We start from the raw sequence: 18,386 nt of genomic DNA on the forward strand, positions 1-18,386 counted from the left end.
CTCTCACCTGTCCCTCACCTGTCTCTCACCTGCCCCAGGTGTCTCTCACCTGTCTCACCTGTCTCTCACCTGTCTCTCACCTGTCCCCGGTGTGTCTCCCCTGTCTCTCACCTGTCTCTCACCTGTCCCCGGTGTGTCTCCCCTGTCTCTCACCTGTCTCTCACCTGTCCCTCACCTGTCTCACCTGTCTCTCACCTGTCTCTCCCCTGTCTCTCCCCTGTCTCTCACCTGTCCCTCACCTGTCTCACCTGTCTCTCACCTGTCTCTCACCTGTCTCTCACCTGTCTCTCCCCTGTCTCTCACCTGTCTCTCACCTGTCCCTCACCTGTCTCTCCCCTGTCTCTCACCTGTCCCTCACCTGTCTCACCTGTCTCTCACCTGTCTCTCCCCTGTCTCTCCCCTGTCTCTCACCTGTCCCTCACCTGTCTCACCTGTCTCTCACCTGTCTCTCCCCTGTCTCTCACCTGTCTCTCACCTGTCTCTCACCTGTCTCTCACCTGTCAGACACCACAGGTTGGGGCGTTTCCCCCCGGGGTGCCGGGTACCTGTTCTCACCTGTCCCAGGTGTGTTCTCACCTGTCTCTCACCTGTCCCAGGTGTGTTCTCACCTGTCTCTCCCCTGTCTCTCACCTGTCTCTCACCTGTCCCTCACCTGTCTCTCACCTGTCTCTCACCTGTCTCTCCCCTGTCTCTCCCCTGTCTCTCACCTGTCTCTCACCTGTCTCTCACCTGTCAGACACCACAGGTTGGGGCGTGTCTCCCCGGGGTGCCGGGTACCTGTTCGGCTCGGACGTGGTCGCCCAGTTCAACGCGGCCAACGAGGTGTCCATGATCTGCCGCGCCCACCAGCTCGTCATGGAGGGCTACAAGTGGCACTTCGGCGAGACCGTGCTCACCGTCTGGTCGGCGCCTAATTACTGCTACCGGTATGCTAATGAGATGCTAATGAGGGGGGAATGAGGGGGGAGTTACAGGGTCATTGGGTGGGGGTTGAATGGGGGACAGGTGTCACACCTGGGCAGGAGGGAGGGGCACAGGTGGCACATCAGGGAGCGCGTGCTGAGCGTGTGGGCAGCGCCTGATTACTGCTGCTGGGATGCTAATGAGATGCTAATGAGGTGCTAATGAGAGGGTAATGAGGGGGGAATTAGGTGGGGGTTGCATGGGGTGCGAATGGGGGCCAGGTGTCACACCTGGGCAGGAGGGAGGGGCACAGGTGGCTGCTTAGTGAGAGCGTGCTCAGCACCTACTTACTGCACCTGGCATGCTAATGAGATGTTAATGAGATGCTAATGAGGGGGGAATTAGAGGGTGATTGGGTGGGGGTTGAATGGGGGACAGGTGTCACACCTGGGCAGGAGGGAGGGGCACAGGTGGCACCTCAGGGAGAGCGTGCTCAGTGTGTGGGCAGTATCTAATTACTGCTGCTGGTATGCTAATGAGATGCTAATGAGATGCTAATGAGGGGGGAATTAGGTGGGGGTTGCATGGGGTGCGAATGGGGGCCAGGTGTCACACCTGGGCAGGAGGGAGGGGCACAGGTGGCACCTCAGGGAGAGCGTGCTTAGCACCTACTTACTGCACCTGGCATGCTAATGAGGTGCTAATGAGATGCTAATGAGGGGGGAGTTAGAAGGTCATTGGGTGGGGGTTGAATGGGGGCCAGGTGTCACACCTGGGCAGGAGGGAGGGGCACAAGTGGCTCGTCAGTGAGAGCGTGCTCAGTGTGTGGGCAGTGCCTAATTACTGCTGCCGGTATGCTAATGAGATGCTAATGAGGGGGGAATTAGGTGGGGATTGCATGGGTTGCGAATGGGGGCCAGGTGTCACACCTGGGCAGGAGGGAGGGGCACAGGTGGCACCTCGGCGAGAGCGTGCTCAGTGTGTGGTTGGCACCTAATTACTGCTGCTGGTATGCTAATGAGATGCTAATGAGGGGGTAATGAGGGAGGAATTAGGTGGGGGTTACATGGGGTACGAATGGGGGCCAGGTGTCACACCTGGGCAGGAGGGAGGGGCACAGGTGGCACCTCAGGGAGAGCGTGCTCAGTGTGTGGGCAGCACCTGATTACTGCTGCTGGTATGCTAATGAGATGCTAATGAGATGCTAATGAGGGGGGAATTAGGTGGGGGTTACATGGGGGTTGAATGGGGGCCAGGTGTCACACCTGGGCAGGAGGGAGGGGCACAGGTGGCACCTCAGTGAGAGCGTGCTCAGCACCTACTTACTGCACCTGGTATGCTAATGAGATGTTAATGAGGTGCTAATGAGGGGGGAATTAGAGGGTGATTGGGTGGGGGTTGAATGGGGGACAGGTGTCACACCTGGGCAGGAGGGAGGGGCACAGGTGGCACCTCAGGGAGAGCGTGCTCAGCGTGTGGGCAGCGCCTAATTACTGCTGCTGGTATGCTAATGAGGTGCTACTGAGATGCTAATGAGAGGGGAATTAGAGGGTCATTGGGTGGGGGTTGAATGGGGGACAGGTGTCACACCTGGGCAGGAGGGAGGGGCACAGGTGGCACCTCAGGGAGAGCGTGTGGGCAGCACCTACTTACTGCACCTGGTATGCTAATGAGATGTTAATGAGTTGATAATGACGGGGAAATTAGGCAGGGGTTGCATGGGGTGCGAATGGGGGCCAGGTGTCACACCTGGGCGGGAGGGAGGGGCACAGGTGGCTCCTCAGTGAGAGCGTGCTCAGTGTGTGGGCAGCGCCTAATTACTGCTGCCGGTATGCTAATGAGATGCTAATGAGATGCTAATGAGGTCATAATTAGGTGTGGGTTACATGGGGTACAGGTGGGGGTGGGGCACACCTGGGCGGGATCCGGGGGAGGGGCTCAGGCCAGGGGTGGGACCGGAGCCTGATTGCTGCTGCCGGTATGCTAATGAGATGCTAATGAGGTGTGGATGATGGTGGGCAGGGATTGGGCTGGGGGCGCTCAGGTGGGGCTGGGGGCTGCAGGTGAGCCGGGCAGGTGAGGGCGTGCTGAAAGCGCATTGAAAGCATGCAAATTAGAGCTTTAATATGCAAATGAGATGCAAATGAGATGCAAATGAGATGCGAAGGTGAGCTGAGACACAGAGGGGATTGCGCTGGGGGCGCTCAGGTGGGGCTGGGGGCTGCAGGTGAGCCGGGCAGGTCAGAGCGTGCTGAAACCACATTTAAAGAATGCAAGTTAGAGCTTTAAATATGCAAATGAGATGCAAATGAGATGCAAATGAGATGCAAATGAGATGCAAATGAGATGCAAATGAGATGCAAATGAGCCGCTGCCGCGCGGCAGGTGCGGGAACGTGGCGGCCATCTTGGAGCTGGACGAGCACCTGCAGAAGGAGTTCATCATCTTCGAGGCGGCGCCGCAGGAGACGCGCGGCATCCCCGCCAAGAAACCCGTGGCGGATTACTTCCTGTGACCCGCGGGCACCTGGGCACACCTGGGCACACCTGGGCGCACCTGGGGGCACACCTGGGGGCACCTGGGGCACCTGGGCACACCTGGGGGCACCTGGGATAGACCGGGGCACACCTGGGCGCACCTGGGGGCACCTGGGTACACCTGGGGTACACCTGGGGGTACACCTGGGAGCACCTGGGGCGCACCTGGGGGCACCTGGGGGCACCTGGGTACACCTGGGGTACACCTGGGGGTACACCTGGGAGCACCTGGGGCGCACCTGGGGCACACCTGGGGGCACCTGGGGGCACACCTGGGATACGCCTGGGATACACCTGGGGGCGCCTGGGCACACCTGGGAGTACCTGGGCACACCTGGGAGTACCTGGGCACACCTGGGCACACCTGGGGGCACACCTGGGGGCACCTGGGGGTACATCTGGGAGTACCTGGGTATACCTGGGATAGACCTGGGCACACCTGGGAGTACCTGGGCACACCTGGGCACACCTGGGGGCACACCTGGGGGACCTGGGGGCACCTGGGTCACCTGGGGGTACATCTGGGAGTACCTGGGCATACCTGGGATAGACCTGGGCACACCGGGGGGCACCTGGGATAGACCTGGGGGTACCTGGGGGCACACCTGGCTGCACCGGGGCACACCTGGGCACACCTGGGATAGACCTGGGGCACACCTGGGAGTACCTGGAAGCACCTGGTGGCACACCTGGGGGCACCTGTGGCGCCTGGGGGTACCTGGGGTAGACCTGGGCACACCTGGGGGCTTCTGGGTACACCTGGGGGACACACCTGGGTACACCTGGGGCACACCTGGGCATACCTGGGGGCACACCTGGGGCACACCTGGGGGCACCTGGGGCACACCTGGGCATACCTGGGGCACCTGGGGGAGACCTGGGGGAACTTGTGGGCACACCTGGGCTCACCTGGGCACACCTGGGCACACCTGGGGCACATCTGGGGCATGGACGAGGCTGGGTGACCCCTCAGTGACCCCTGGGTGACCCCTGGGTGCGTTTTGAGGACCCCCCCCGCCCCCAGGTGACCCCAGGTGACCCCTGGGGCCGCCCATGACTTTTGGGGGACCCTGCCCCGCCCCCGGCTGGGTCCCCTCCCCCCCCCCCCTCCCCCCCGCGCGCGTTTTGGGGCGAAAACGGGGAAATTTGGGGGTTTGGTTTTTTTTTGTGTTTCTGCCCCGTTTTGGCTCCGTTTGGATAAAAAAAAGTTCAAAAATCGCCCAAAATTTGTCCGGAACTTTCGGGAAATGGGGGGGGGGGGGAGGGGGAGGTGGGGGATGGGCAAGGGGCCAATCCCGGCAGCCTCAGCGGCACGGCCAAGATGGCGGCGCCCGCGGGCCAAGATGGCGGCGCGCTGGGTTCCACGTGGGCGAGGGGCCAAGATGGCGGCGCCCTCACCGGAAGCAGTGGCGCGGACCGGAAGTGGGGGTGCGTCTGTGACGTTCGGGACTGACCACGCCCCTTGGTTAAGCCACGCCCACAAAGGGGCGTGGCCAACCACGGGCCTCCCGCTGTCCTCACGCCAAATCTCGCGAGAGCGCGCGGGAGGCGGGGGCGGGAGAGGCGGGAATGGGGGGGAGTCGGATCGGAGCGAAACCTCGCGAGACCGCCCATAGAAAGGCGTTGAGGATCTCGCGAGAGTCGGGAGGGCGGGAAAAGGCGGAGGGGGAAGATCTCGCGAGAACACCCATTGAGTCGCGTCGTGGGTCTCGCGAGGTTTGGAGCGGCGGGAGAACGGAAAGGGGGGGAATTCTCGCGAGAACACTCATGGAGAGGCATGGCGATCTCGCGAGACTCGGCGTGGAGGGCGGGAAGGAGGCGGGAGAGAGGAGAGGAGGAGGCGCGAGTGAGGGAAAAGCATCCCTTTCTGAGGGTGTTGAAATCTCGCGAGAGAGCCCCTAGAGAAGCGGTAGGATCTCGCGAGACGTGGTGTGGCGGGAGGAGGATGAGGGCGGGGAAGAAGGCCTGAGGGACGCCTGAAGGAAGGACGGAAAGCAGGAGGCGGCTAAAATCTCGCGAGAGCGCCCATAGGGAAACGTTAGAATCTCGCGAGACTTGGCGTGGCGGGAGGGCGGGAAGGAGGAGCGAGCGGGGAAGGCGGTGGGGGAGGAGCAGGGCCGAGATCTCGCGAGAGCTCCCATTGAAACGCACAGCGCTCTCGCGAGACTTTGAGTGGCGGGAGGCCGAGAAGGAGGAGGGCGTGAGGGGCGAGGAGGTGGGGAGCGAGATCTCGCGAGATCGCTATGCAACGCAATTGGAGATCTCGCGAGATTTTGCGTGGCGGGAGGGCGGGAAGGAGGAGCGAGCGAAGGCCGAAGACGGGCGGGGGGCAAGATCTCGCGAGATCGCAATGCGTGTCCATGGGAGATCTCGCGAGACCTGAGGGGGGGCGGGTAGAGAGGGCGGGAAAGGGGAAAGGCGGGAGGTGGAGGCGGGGGGGGGCGGTGAGGACGGAGCGAGATCTCGCGAGATCTCCCGTAGGGAAGCGTTGCGCTCTCGCGAGAGCTCGGCGGGCGCGCGCGCGACCGCCGCCATTTTGCCGGCGTCTCCCTCAGTCCCCGGACTCCATTTCCCGTGAGCCCTGAGGGAGGGGGGGGGGGGGGGATGTGGAGAAAGGGGGGGGAAGGACGGCCCGGGGGGGGGCTTGGGGGGGTCCAGGGGGGGCTCTGGGGGTGTAGGGGGCTGGTATCGAGGAGGGGGAGGGGGACCCGGCCGCCATTTGGCGTTGGAGGCGGAGCGGGAGCGGAGGCGCCTCCCCGGGGCCCCCCCCCTCCCCTCCCGTCCTTCCGCCTCCTCCTTCTCCTCCTCCGCCCCCCCCCCCACCCCGGCTCCCCCTCCCCCCCTCCGTGAGGCGCCGGGACCGGCCGGGAGCGATCGGTAACGAGCGAGCGGGGAGGGGGCCCGGGAGCCCCCGCGTTTGGGGGGCCCCGTGTGGGGGGAGGGAGCCCCGAGGGGGGAGGGGCGGCCCGGGAGGCCGCAGGGCCCCGGGAGGGGCTTGGGGGGGCCTTTTCTGTGGGGTGACGGGGCTGTGAGGGGCTTGGGGGTCCCTGGTTTGGGGTGAGGGGGCTGTGAGGGGTTTGGGGGTGCCTGGTTTGGGGTGAGGGGGCTGTGAGGGGTTTGGGGGTGCCTGGTTTGGGGTGAGGGGGCTGTGAGGGCTTTGGGGGTCCCTGGTTTGGGGTGAGGGGGCTGTGAGGGGTTTGGGGGTGCCTGGTTTGGGGTGAGGGGTCTCTGAGGGGCTTGGGAGGGCCTTTTCTGTGGGGTGAGGGAGCTGTGAGGGGTTTGGGGGTGCCTGGTTTGGGGTGAGGGAGCTGTGAGGGTTTTGGGGGTGCCTGGTTTGGGGTGAGGGCCCCGTGAGGGGTTTGGGGGTCCCTGGTTTGGGGTGAGGGGGCTGTGAGGGGCTTGGGGGTCCTGCTGTGGGGTGAGGGGGCTGTGAGGGGTTTGGGGGTCCTGCTGTGGGGTGAGGGGGCTGTGAGGGGTTTGGGGGTGCCTGGTTTGGGGTGAGGGGGCTGTGAGGGGTTTGGGGGGCCTTTTCTGTGGGGTGAGGGGGCTGTGAGGGGTTTGGGGGGGCCTTTTCTGTGGGGTGAGGGGGCTGTGAGGGGTTTGGGGGTCCCTGGTTTGGGGTGAGGGGGCTGTGAGGGGCTTGGGGGTCCTGCTGTGGGGTGAGGGGGCTGTGAGGGGTTTGGGGGTCTTGCTGTGGGGTGAGGGGGCTGTGAGGGGTTTGGGGGTGCCTGGTTTGGGGTGAGGGGGCTGTGAGGGGTTTGGGGGTGCCTGGTTTGGGGTGAGGGGGCTGTGAGGGGTTTGGGGGGCCTTTTCTGTGGGGTGAGGGGGCTGTGAGGGGTTTGGGGGTCCCTGGTTTGGGGTGAGGGGGCTGTGAGGGGCTTGGGGGTCCTGCTGTGGGGTGAGGGGGCTGTGAGGGGTTTGGGGGTCTTGCTGTGGGGTGAGGGGGCTGTGAGGGGTTTGGGGGGCCTTTTCTGTGGGGTGAGGGGGCTGTGAGGGGTTTGGGGGTGCCTGGTTTGGGGTGAGGGGGCTCTGAGGGGTTTGGGGGTCCCGCTGTGGGGTGAGGGGGCTGTGAGGGGTTTGGGGGCCCTGCTGTAGGGACCCCCAGTGTGGGGCAGCCGCAGGGCCCCGGTGTGGGGCCGTGGGCCAAGTTGGGGGTCCTGGTGTGGGGTCAGAGACCCCCAGGGTGGGAGCACCCAGAGGGTCCCCAGTGTGGGGTTTGGGGCTCGATTTGGGGGTCCCAGTGTGGGGTTTGGGGCTGGAGTGGGGCCTGAGAGCCCCGTGAGGGGTTTGGGGGTCCCTGATAGGGGATGAAGGACCCCCAGGGTGGGGTTTGGGGGTGTCAGTGTGGGGTGAGGGGGGTCTTGTGTGGGGTGAGGGGTCCAAGTCCCCAGTGTGGGGTTTGGGGGTCCCAGTGTGGGGTCAGAGACCCCCAGTGTGGGGTTTGGGGGTCTCAGTGTGGGGTTTGGGGGTCCCAGTGTAGGGTGAGAGACCGCCAGTGTAGGGTTTGGGGGTCCCAGTGTGGGGTCAGAGACCCCCAGTGTAGGGTTTGGGGGTCCTTGATAGGGGGTGAGAGACCCCCAGTGTGGGGCTTGGGGGTCCCAGTGTGGGGTGAGAGACCCCCAGTGTGGGGTTTGGGGGTCCCCGATAGGGGGTGAAGAACCCCCAGTGTGGGGTGAGGGGCCTGAGTCCCCAATGGGGCGTTTGGGGGTCCCGGTGTGGGGCTTGGGGGCTCCCATGTGGGGCAGCCCGGTGGTCCCGGTGCGAGGTCTGGGGGTCTGTGGTAGGGGGTGAGGGGCTGGGGTGGGGTCTGAGACCCCCATGAGGGGTTTGGGGGTCTCCAGTGTGGGGTGAGGGCCTGAGACCCCCGTATGGGGTTTGGGGGTCCCAGTGAGGGGTTTGGGGGTCAGTTTGGGGGTCCCAGTGTGGGGTTTGGGGGTCCCAGTGTGGGGTTTGGGGGTCAGTTTGGGGGTCCCAGTGTGGGGTTTGGGGGTGTCCAGTGTGGGGTGAGGGCTTGAGACCCCCGTATGGGGTTTGGGGGTGTCAGTGAGGGGTTTGGGGTCAGTTTGGGGGTCCCAGTGTGGGGTTTGGGGGTCCTCGTGCGGGGTGAGGGGCCTGAGACCCCCGTGATGGGTTTGGGGGTCCCAGTGTGGGGTGAGGGACCCCCAGTGCGGGGTGAGGGGCCTGAGACCCCCGTGAGGGGTTTGGGGGTCCCAGTGTGGGGTTTGGGGTCTCCAGTGTGGGGTGAGGGGCTGGAGTGGGGCCTGAGACCCCTGTGAGGGGTTTGGGGTCAGTTTGGGGGTCCCAGTGTGGGGTTTGGGGTCAGGGGGGTCCCAGTGTGGGGTTTGGGGATCAGTTTGGGGGTCCCAGTGTGGGGTTTTGGGGTCCCAGTGTGGGGTTTGGGGGTCAGTTTGGGGGTCCCGGTGTGGGGTTTGGGGGTCAGTTTGGGGGTCCCAGTGTGGGGTTTGGGGGTCAGTTTGGGGGTCCCGGTGTGGGGTTTGGGGGTCAGTTTGGGGGTCCCAGTGTGGGGTTTGGGGGTGTCCAGTGTGGGGTGAGGGCTTGAGACCCCCATATGGGGTTTGGGGGTCTCAGTGAGGGGTTTGGGGTCAGGGGAGTCCCAGTGTGGGGTTTGGGACTGGAGTGGGGTGAGGCACCCCCAGTGTGGGGTGAGGGCCTGAGACCCCCGTATGGGGTTTGGGGGTGTCAGTGAGGGGTTTGGGGTCAGTTTGGGGGTCCCAGTGTGGGGTTTGGGGGTCCTCGTGCGGGGTGAGGGGCCTGAGACCCCCGTGAGGGGTTTGGGGGTCCCAGTGTGGGGTGAGGGACCCCCAGTGCGGGGTGAGGGGCCTGAGACCCCCCTGAGGCCCCCATGAGGGCGTTTGGGGGTCCCGGTGTGGGGTTTGGGGTCTCCAGTGTGGGGTGAGGGGCTGGAGTGGGGCCTGAGACCCCAGTGTGGGGTTTGGGGCTCAATTTGGGGGTCCCAGTGTGGGGTTTGGGGTCAGTTTGGGGGTCCCAGTGTGGGGTTTGGGGATCAGTTTGGGGGTCCCAGTGAGGGGTTTGGGGTCAGTTTGGGGGTCCCAGTGTGGGGTTTTGGGGTCCCAGTGAGGGGTTTGGGAGTCAGTTTGGGGGTCCCAGTGTGGGGTTTGGGGGTCCCAGTGTGGGGTTTGGGGGTCAGTTTGGGGGTCCCAGTGTGGGGTTTGGGGGTCCCAGTGTGGGGTTTGGGGGTCAGTTTGGGGGTCCCAGTGTGGGGTTTGGGGGTCCCAGTGTGGGGTTTGGGGTCAGTTTGGGGGTCCCAGTGTGGGGTTTGGGGATCAGTTTGGGGGTCCCAGTGTGGGGTTTGGGGTCAGTTTGGGGGTCCCAGTGTGGGGTTTGGGGTCAGGGGGGTCCCAGTGTGGGGTTTGGGACTGGAGTGGGGTGAGGCACCCCCAGTGTGGGGTGAGGGCCTGAGACCCCCGTATGGAGTTTGGGGGTCTCAGTGAGGGGTTTGGGGTCAGTTTGGGGGTCCCAGTGTGGGGTTTGGGGGTCCTCGTGCGGGGTGAGGGGCCTGAGACCCCCGTGAGGGGTTTGGGGGTCCCAGTGTGGGGTGAGGGGCCTGAGACCCCCCTGAGACCCCCGTGAGGGGTTTGGGGGTCCCGGTGTGAGGTTTGGGGTCTCCAGTGTGGGGTGAGGGGCTGGAGTGGGGCCTGAGACCCCAGTGAGGGGTTTGGGGTCAGTTTGGGGGTCCCAGTGTGGGGTTTGGGGTCAGTTTGGGAGTCCCAGTGAGGGGTTTGGGGTTCAATTTGGGGGTCCCAGTGTGGGGTTTGGGGATCAGTTTTGGGGTCTCAGTGAGGGGTTTGGGGTCAGTTTGGGGGTCCCAGTGTGGGGTTTGGGGCTCAGTTTGGGGGTCCCAGTGTGGAGTTTGGGGTCAGTTTGGGGGTCCCAGTGTGGGGTTTTGGGGTCCCAGTGAGGGGTTTGGGAGTCAGTTTGGGGGTCCCAGTGTGGGGTTTGGGAGTCAGTTTGGGGGTCCCAGTGTGGGGTTTGGGGATCAGTTTGGGGGTCCCAGTGAGGGGTTTGGGGTTTGGGGGTCCCAGTGTGGGGTTTGGGGTCAGGGGGGTCCCAGTGTGGGGTTTGGGACTGGAGTGGGGTGAGGCACCCCCAGTGTGGGGTGAGGGCCTGAGACCCCCGTATGGGGTTTGGGGGTCTCAGTGAGGGGTTTGGGGTCAGTTTGGGGGTCCCAGTGTGGGGTTTGGGGGTCCCAGTGTGGGGTGAGGGGCCTGAGACCCCCGTGAGGGGTTTGGGGGTCCCAGTGTGGGGTGAGGGGCCTGAGACCCCCCTGAGACCCCCGTGAGGGGTTTGGGGGTCCCGGTGTGAGGTTTGGGGTCTCCAGTGTGGGGTGAGGGGCCTGAGACCCCCCTGAGACCCCCGTGAGGGGTTTGGGGGTCCCGGTGTGGCGTTTGGGGTCTCCAGTGTGGGGTGAGGGGCTGGAGTGGGGCCTGAGACCCCAGTGTGGGGTTTGGGGTCAGTTTGGGGGTCCCAGTGTGGGGTTTGGGGGTCCCCGTGTGGGGTTTGGGGTCAGTTTGGGGGTCCCAGTGTGGGGTTTGGGGTCAGTTTTGGGGTCCCAGTGTGGGGTCAGAGACCCCCAGGGTGGGAGCACCCAGAGGGACCCCCAGGGTGGGGTTTGGGGGTCCTGGTGTGGGGTGAGGGACCCCCAGTGTGGGGTGAGGGGCCTGAGACCCCCGTGAGGGGTTTGGGGGTCCCGGTGTGGGGTTTGGGGGTCCCAGTGTGGGGTGAGGGGCTGGAGTGGGGCTTGAGACCCCCGTGCGGGGTTTGGGGGTCCCACTTTGGGGTCTGGGGTCAGTCAGGGGTCACTTTGGGGTCCCAGTGTGGGGTCAGGGGTCACTTTGGGGTCCCAGTGAGGATTTTGGGGTCACATTGGGGTCACTTTGGGGTCAGAGATTAGTTTGGGGTCTGGGGTCACTTTAGGGTCACTTTAGGGGTTCCGGTTTGGAGTTTGGGGTCCCAGTTTGGGGTCAGGGGTCACTTTGGGGTCTGGGGTCGGTTTGGGGTTTGTGGTTACTTTGGGGGTCCCGGTTTGGTGTCTGGGGTCACTTTGGGGTCCCAGTTTGGGGTCAGGGGTCACTTTGGGGTCCCAGTTTGGGGTCAGGGGTCGTTTTGGGATCCCAGTTTGAGGATTTTGTGGTCACTTTGGGGTCATTTTGGGGTGTGGGGTCACTTTGGGGTCCCCGTTTGGAGTTTGGGGTCACTTTGGGGTCCCAGTTTGGGGTCAGGGGTCACTTTGGGGTCCCGGTTTGGGGTCAGGGGTCACTTTGGGGTCCCCGTTTGGAGTTTGGGGTCACTTTGGGGTCCCAGTTTGGGGTCAGGGGTCACTTTGGGGTCCCGGTTTGGGGTCAGGGGTCACTTTGGGGTCCCAGTTTGGAGTTTGGGGTCACTTTGGGGTCCCGGTTTGGGGTCAGGGGTCACTTTGGGGTCACTTTGGGGTCCCGGTTTGGTGTCTGGGGTCACTTTGGGGTCCCAGTTTGGAGTTTGGGGTCACTTTGGGGTCTCGGTTTGGTGTCTGGGGTCACTTTGGGGTCCCAGTTTGGAGTTTGGGGTCACTTTGGGGTCCCAGTTTGGGGTCAGGGGTCACTTTGGGGTCCCGGTTTGGTGTCTGGGGTCACTTTGGGGTCCCAGTTTGGGGTCAGGGGTCACTTTGGGGTCCCGGTTTGGGGTCAGGGGTCACTTTGGGGGTCCCAGTGGGGATTTTGGGGTCACTTTGGGGTCTCGGTTTGGAGTTTGGGGTCGCTTTGGGGTCAGGGGTCACTTTGGGGTCCCAGTTTGGGGTCAGAGGTCACTTTGGGATCCCAGTGAGGATTTTGGGGTCACTTTGGGGTCTCACTTTGGGGTCAGGGGTCCCAGTTTGGGGTCCCAGTTTGGGGTCCTAGTTTGGTGTCTGGGGTCACTTTGGGGGTCCCAGTGGGGATTTTGGGGTCACTTTGGGGTCCCAGTTTGGAGTTTGGGGTCCCCGTTTGGGGTCTGGGGTTACTTTGGGGTCTGGGGTCCCTGTTTGGGGTCCCGGTTTGGGGTCTGGGGTCACTTTGGGGTCCTAGTTTGGAGTTTGGGGTCCCAGTTTGAGGTCAGGGGTCACTTTGGGGTCACTTTGGGGTTCCAGTTTGGGGTCAGGGGTCACTTTGGGGTCACTTTGGGGTCCCAGTTTGGTGTCTGGGGTCACTTTGGGGTCCCAGTGAGGATTTTGGGGTCCCAGTTTGGGGTCACTTTGGGGTCCCAGTTTGGGGTCAGGGGTCACTTGGGGGTCCCAGTTTATAGGTTGGGGTCCCAATTTGGGGTCAGGGGTCACTTTGGGGTCTGGGGTCACTTTGGGGTCCCTGTTTGGAGTTTGGGGTCCCCGTTTGGGGTTAGGGGTCACTTTGGGGTCAGGGGTCACTTTGGGGTCCCAATTTGGGGTCAGAGGTCACTTTGGGGTCCCAGTGAGGATTTTGGGGTCACTTTGGGGTCACTTTGTGGTTATTTTGGGGTCCCAGTGAGGATTTTGGGGTCACTTTGGGGTCTGGGGGTCCCCGTGTGGGACAGGTGCCCCCAGGTGCCCCCAGGTGCCCCCCAAATCTGCGCTGTCCCCTCCCCCCCAAGGTCAAAGTTCAGAGGGCACCTGAGGAGGGGGGGGAACCTCACAGGTGCCCAGGTGTGCCCAGGTGTGCCCAGGAGCACCCAGGTGCGCCCAGGTGTGCCCAGGAGCACCCAGGTGTGCCCAGGTGTGCCCAGGTGCGCCCAGGTGCGCCCAGGTAGCCCCAGGTGTGCCCAGGTGTGCCCAGGTGCCCCCCCCCCCAGGTGCCCCCAGGGCCCTTCCAACACCCCCCAGGTGCCGCCCAGGTGCCCTCAGGTGCCCCCCAGGACCCCTCAGGACCCCCCAGGTGCCCCCAGGATCCCTCCACACCCCCCCAGGTGCCTTCAGGACCCCCCCCCCCCAGACATCCCAGGTGCCCCCAGGTGCCCCCCAGGTGCCCCCAGGTGTGTGCCCCACCCCTGACTGCGCTGTTCCCTCCCCCAGGTACCCCCCAGGTGCCCCCAGGTGTTCTCAGGACCTCCCAGGTGCCCCCCAGGTGTGTGCCCGCCCCTGACCCTGCTGTCCCCTCCCCCAGGTGCCCCCCAGGTGCCCTCAGATGCTCCCAGGTGCCCCCAGGACCCCCCAGGTGCCCCCCAGGTGTTCTCAGGACCCCCCAGGTGCCCCCAGGTGCCCCCCAGCTGTTCCCAGTTCCCCCCCCAGGTGCCCCCCAGGTGTTCTCAGGTGCCCCCAGATGCCCCCAGGTGTTCTCAGGAACCCCCAGGTGCCCCCAGGTGCCCCCAGGTGTTCTCAGTTCCCCCCCCAGGTGCCCCCCAGGTGTGTGCCCCCCCCGACCACGCTGTCCCCTCCCCCAGGACGCCCCCAGATGCCCCCAGGTGCCCCCCAGGTGCCCCCAAGTGCCCCCAGGTGCCCCCAGGTGTTCTCAGGAACCCCCAGGTGCCCCCGAGGTACCCCCCAAGTGCCCCCAGGTGCCCTCCAGGTGTTCTCAGGACCCCCCAGGTGCCCCCAGGTGTTCTCAGTTTCCCCCCCAGGTGCCCCCCAGGTGCCCCCAGGTGTGTGCCCCCCCCGACCACGCTGTCCCCTCCCCCCAGGACGCCCCCAGGACGCCCCCAGGTGCCCCCCAGGTGCCCCCAGGTGCCCTCCAGGTGCCCCCAGGTGCCCCCCAGGTGTGTGCCCCCCAGGTGTGTGCCCCCCAGGTGTGTGCCCCCCAGGTGTTCTCAGGTGTGTGCCCCCCAGGTGTGTGCCCCCCAGGTGTGTGCCCCCCAGGTGTGTGCCCCCCCCGACCGCGCTGTCCCCTCCCCCCAGGACGCCCCCCCCGCCTCACCGGCACCGTGGAAGTGGAGTGTGAGGAGGAGGAGGAGGGCCCCGCGCACACAGGTGAGGGGGGGCTGGGGGGGCTCAGGTGGGGCTGGGGGGGCTCAGGTGGGGTTCAGGGGGGGCTGGGGGGGCTCAGGTGGGGTTCAGGGGGGGCTGGGGGGGCTCAGGTAGGGCTGGGGGGGCTCAGGTGGGGCTGGGGGGGCTCAGGTGAGCTCCCAGGTATTTCAGGTGAGGTTGGAGGGACTCAGGTGGGGCTGGGGGGCTCAGGTAGGGCTGGGGGGGTTCAGGTGAGGCTGGGGGGGCTCAGGTGAGTTCCCAGGTATTTCAGGTGAGGTTGGAGGGGTTCAGGTGGGGCTGAGGGGGTTCAGGTGAGGCTCAGGTGAGGCTAGGGGGGCTCAGGTGAGGCTGGGGGGGCTCAGGTGGGGCTGGGGGGGCTCAGGTGGGGTTGGGGGGGCTCAGGTGGGGTTCAGGGGGGGCTGGGGGGGGCTCAGGTGGGGCTGGGGGGGCTCAGGTGAGCTCCCAAGTATTTCAGGTGAGGTTGGAGGGATTCGGGTGGGGCTGGGGGGGTTCAGGGCTGGCGGGGTTCAGGTGGGGTTCAGGTGGGGCTGGGGGGTGTCAGGTGAGGCTGGGGGGGCTCAGGTGGATCTGGGGGGGTTCAGGTGGGGCTCAGGTGGGGATGGGGGGCTCCAGGTGAGGCTGGGGGGGCTCAGGTGGGGCTGGGGGGGCTCAGGTGGGGCTGGGGGGGTTCAGGTGGGGCTCAGGTGGGGCTGGGGGGACTCAGGTGGGGCTGGGGGGGCTCAGGTGGGGCTGGGGGGCTCAGGTGGGGCTCCAGGTGAGGCTAGGGGGGCTCAGGTGGGGCTGGGGGGGCTCAGGTGGGGCTCAGGTGGGGATGGGGGGACTCAGGTGGCGCTGGGGGGGCTCAGGTGAGGCTCAGGTGGGGCTGGGGGGGTTCAGGTGGGGCTGGGGGGGTTCAGGTGGGGCTGGGGGGCTCAGGTGAGGCTCAGGTGAGGCTAGGGGGGCTCAGGTGGGGCTGGGGGGGCTCAGGTGAGGCTCAGGGGGGGCTCGGGGGGGTCAGGTGGGGCTGGGGGGGTCAGGTGAGTTCCCGGATGTCTCAGGGGGATCTGGGGGGTCTCAGATGAGGGCCCAGATGAGTTCTCAGGTGTCTCAGGTGGGGCTGAGGGGGTTCAGGTGGGGCCGGGGGGGCTCAGGTGAGGTTGGGGGGGCTCAGGTGAGGCTGGGGGGGCTCAGGTGGGGCTGGGGGGGCTCAGGTGGGGCTGGGGGGGCTTAAGTGGGGCTGGGGGGGGTTAGGTGAGGCTGGGGGGGCTCAGGTGAGGTCCCAGATGAGCTCTCAGGTGTCTCAGGTGAGGCTGGGGGAGCGCAGGTGAGGCTGGGGGGGGCTCAGGTGAGGCTCGGGGGGGTTGGGGGGGTTCAGGTGAGGCTCAGGTGGGGCTGGGGGGGCTTAGGTGAGGCCCCAGGCATCTCAGGTGTGCTGTCACCTGTGCAGGTGGATCTGGGGGGGGCTCAGGTGGATCTGGGGGGGCTCAGGTGAGGCTGCGGGTGCCTCAGGTGGATCTGGGGGTGCCTCAGGTGGATCTGGGGGGCTCAGGTGGATCTGGGGGGGGCTCAGGTGGATCTGGGGGTGCCTCAGGTGGATCTGGGGGTGCCTCAGGTGGATCTGGGGGGCTCAGGTGGATCTGGGGGGGGCTCAGGTGGATCTGGGGGGGCTCAGGTGGATCTGGGGTGCCTCAGGTGAGGCCTCAGGTGGATCTGGGGGTGCCTCAGGTGGATCTGGGGGGCTTCAGGTGAGCTCCCAGATGTCTCAGGGGGATCTGGGGGGTCTCAGGTGGATCTGGGGGGCTCAGGTGGATCTGGGGGGCTCAGGTGAGCTCCTGGATGTCTCAGGGGGATCTGGGGGGTCTCAGGTGGATCTGGGGGGCTCAGGTGGATCTGGGGGGCTCAGGTGAGCTCCCGGATGTCTCAGGGGGATCTGGGGGGTCTCAGGTGAGGGCCCAGAGGAGTTCCCAGGTGTCTCAGGTGGGGCTGAGCGGGGCAGGTGAGGTCTCAGGTGCGCTCTCACCTGTGCAGGTGAGGCCAGGGGGGTTCAGGTGGATTTGGGGGCCTCAGGTGGGGCTGGGGGGGTTCAGGTGAGGTCCCAGGTGAGGCCGCAGGTGTGTCAGGTGGATCTGGGGGGTTCAGCTGAGCTCCCAGGTGTCTCAGGTGGGCTCTCACCTGTGCAGGTGCTGCGGCACCGGTGGGGCCGGGGGGGCTCCAGGTGGGGCTGGGGGTTCAGGTGAGGTCCCAGGTGAAATCTCAGCTCGATCTGGGGGGGGTTCAGGTGAGGCTGGGGGGGCTCAGGTGGATGTGGGGGGGGTTCAGGTGAGGCTGGGGGGGCTCAGGTGGATCTGGGGGGGGTCAAGTGAGCTCCCAGGTGGATCTGGGGGGGCTCAGGTGGATCTGGGGGGGTTCAGGTGGATCTGGGGGGGTTCAGGTAGGGCTGGGGAGGCTCAGATGAGGTTGGGGGAGCTCAGGTGGATGTGGGGGGGTTCAGGTGAGGCTGGGGGGGCTCAGGTGGATCTGGGGGGGTTCAGGTGTCTCAGGTGGGCTCTCACCTGTGCAGGTGCCGCGGCGCAGGTGAGGCTGGGGGGGCTCAGGTGGATGTGGGGGGGCTCAGGTGAGGCTGGGGGGGCTCAGGTGGATCTGGGGGGGTTCAGGTGAGGTTGGGGGGGCTCAGGTGGATCTGGGGGGGTTCAGGTGGATGTGGGGGGGCTCAGGTGTCTCAGGTGGGCTCTCACCTGTGCAGGTGCCGCGGCGCAGGTGAGGCTGGGCCGCCCGGGCGCCCCCCCCCAGCATGAGGCGCCCCCTACCCAGCAGCCCCTGCGGCCGGGGGGGGGGGGCAGCCCCGGGGCCCCCCCGCCCCACCCCCACCCACCCCTGCACCCCCAGGTAAGCGGGGGAGGGGCGGGGGGGGGGGGAGGGGGGACCCCAAATACCCCAAAATTCCTCTCCGAATCCGCTCGGGGATCCCCAAAAAACGGCTCCAAAATTTCCCTGAAATGGCCCCAAAATTCCTCCGTAAAGTGGCCCCAAAATTCCCCAAAGTGGCCCAAAAATTCCCCCCAAAATTCCCCAAAGTGGCCCAAAAATTCCCCCCAAAATTCCCCAAAGTGGCCCAAAAATTCCCCTGAAATAGCCCAAAAATTCCTCCGTAAAGTGGCCCCAAAACAGCCCCAAAATTCCCCAAAGTGGCCCAAAAATTCCCCTGAAATGGCCGAAAAATTCCCCGAAATAGCCCAAAAATTGCTTTTAAAATGGCTCCAAAATCATCCCTAAGATGACCCCAAATTCCCCCCAAAACTCCCCAAAATGGCCCAAAAATTCCCCCTAAAATGGCCCCAAAACCCTCCCTAAAATGGCCCCAAATTTCCTCCAAAAATACCCGAAGTGGCCCAAAAGTTCCCCTTAAAATGGCCCCAAAATTCCTCCTAAAGTGGCCCAAAAATTCCCCCCAAAATTCCCCAAAGTGGCCCAAAAATTCCGCCCAAAGTGGCCCAAAAATTCCCCCCAAAATTCCTCAAAGTGGCCAAAAAATTCACCTTGAAATGGCCCCAAAAGTTCCCATAAAGCAACCCCAAAACAGTCCCAAAATTCCCCAAAGTGGCCCTGAAATTCCCTTTAAAATGGCCCCAAAATTGCTCCTAAAGTGGCGTCAAAACAGCCCCAAACTTCCCTAAAATGGCCCAAAAATTCCCTCTAAAAAGGCCCCAAAATTCCCCCTAAAGTGGCCCCAAAATTCCCCAAAATGGCCCAAAAATTGTCTCTAAAATAGCCACAAAATTTCTCCTAAAGTGGCCCCAAATTCCCCCCAAAATTCCTCAAAGTGGCCCAAAAATTCCCTTTAAAATGGCCCCAAAACGTCCCCTAAAGTGGCCCCAAAACAGCCCCAAAATGGCCCAAAAATTCCCCCTAAAGTGGCCCCAAATTCATCCCTAAAATGGCCCCAAATTCCCCCAAAACAGCCCCAAAATTCCCCAAAATGGCCCAAAAATTCCCCCTTAAAGTGGCCCCGAAATCTTCACTAA

At 64.7% G+C, this 18,386-nt stretch overlaps 1 protein-coding gene and 1 long non-coding RNA gene across 2 annotated transcripts in view; both read left to right on the forward strand.

The window, feature by feature from the left end:
* The window catches only part of PPP4C (protein phosphatase 4 catalytic subunit), a 29,732-nt gene extending 26,314 nt beyond the window's left edge, over positions 1-3,418 (forward strand). The window contains exons 8-9 of the mRNA XM_069000183.1: positions 737-926; positions 3,289-3,418. Of these exons, the coding sequence (XP_068856284.1) occupies positions 737-926; positions 3,289-3,418 (320 nt within the window). The remainder of the gene's footprint in view (positions 1-736; positions 927-3,288) is intronic.
* A 10,061-nt stretch (positions 3,419-13,479) lies between these two features.
* LOC138102487 (uncharacterized) lies at positions 13,480-17,191 on the forward strand. The gene is made up of 3 exons (XR_011147426.1): positions 13,480-13,528; positions 14,296-14,367; positions 17,108-17,191. It is a non-coding gene; the product is annotated as an uncharacterized lncRNA (long non-coding RNA).
* Positions 17,192-18,386: the final 1,195 nt, after the last annotated feature.

Source organism: Aphelocoma coerulescens, unplaced genomic scaffold (genome assembly GCF_041296385.1).
Source record: "Aphelocoma coerulescens isolate FSJ_1873_10779 unplaced genomic scaffold, UR_Acoe_1.0 HiC_scaffold_77, whole genome shotgun sequence".
In the NCBI taxonomy this organism is placed as follows: domain Eukaryota; kingdom Metazoa; phylum Chordata; class Aves; order Passeriformes; family Corvidae; genus Aphelocoma; species Aphelocoma coerulescens.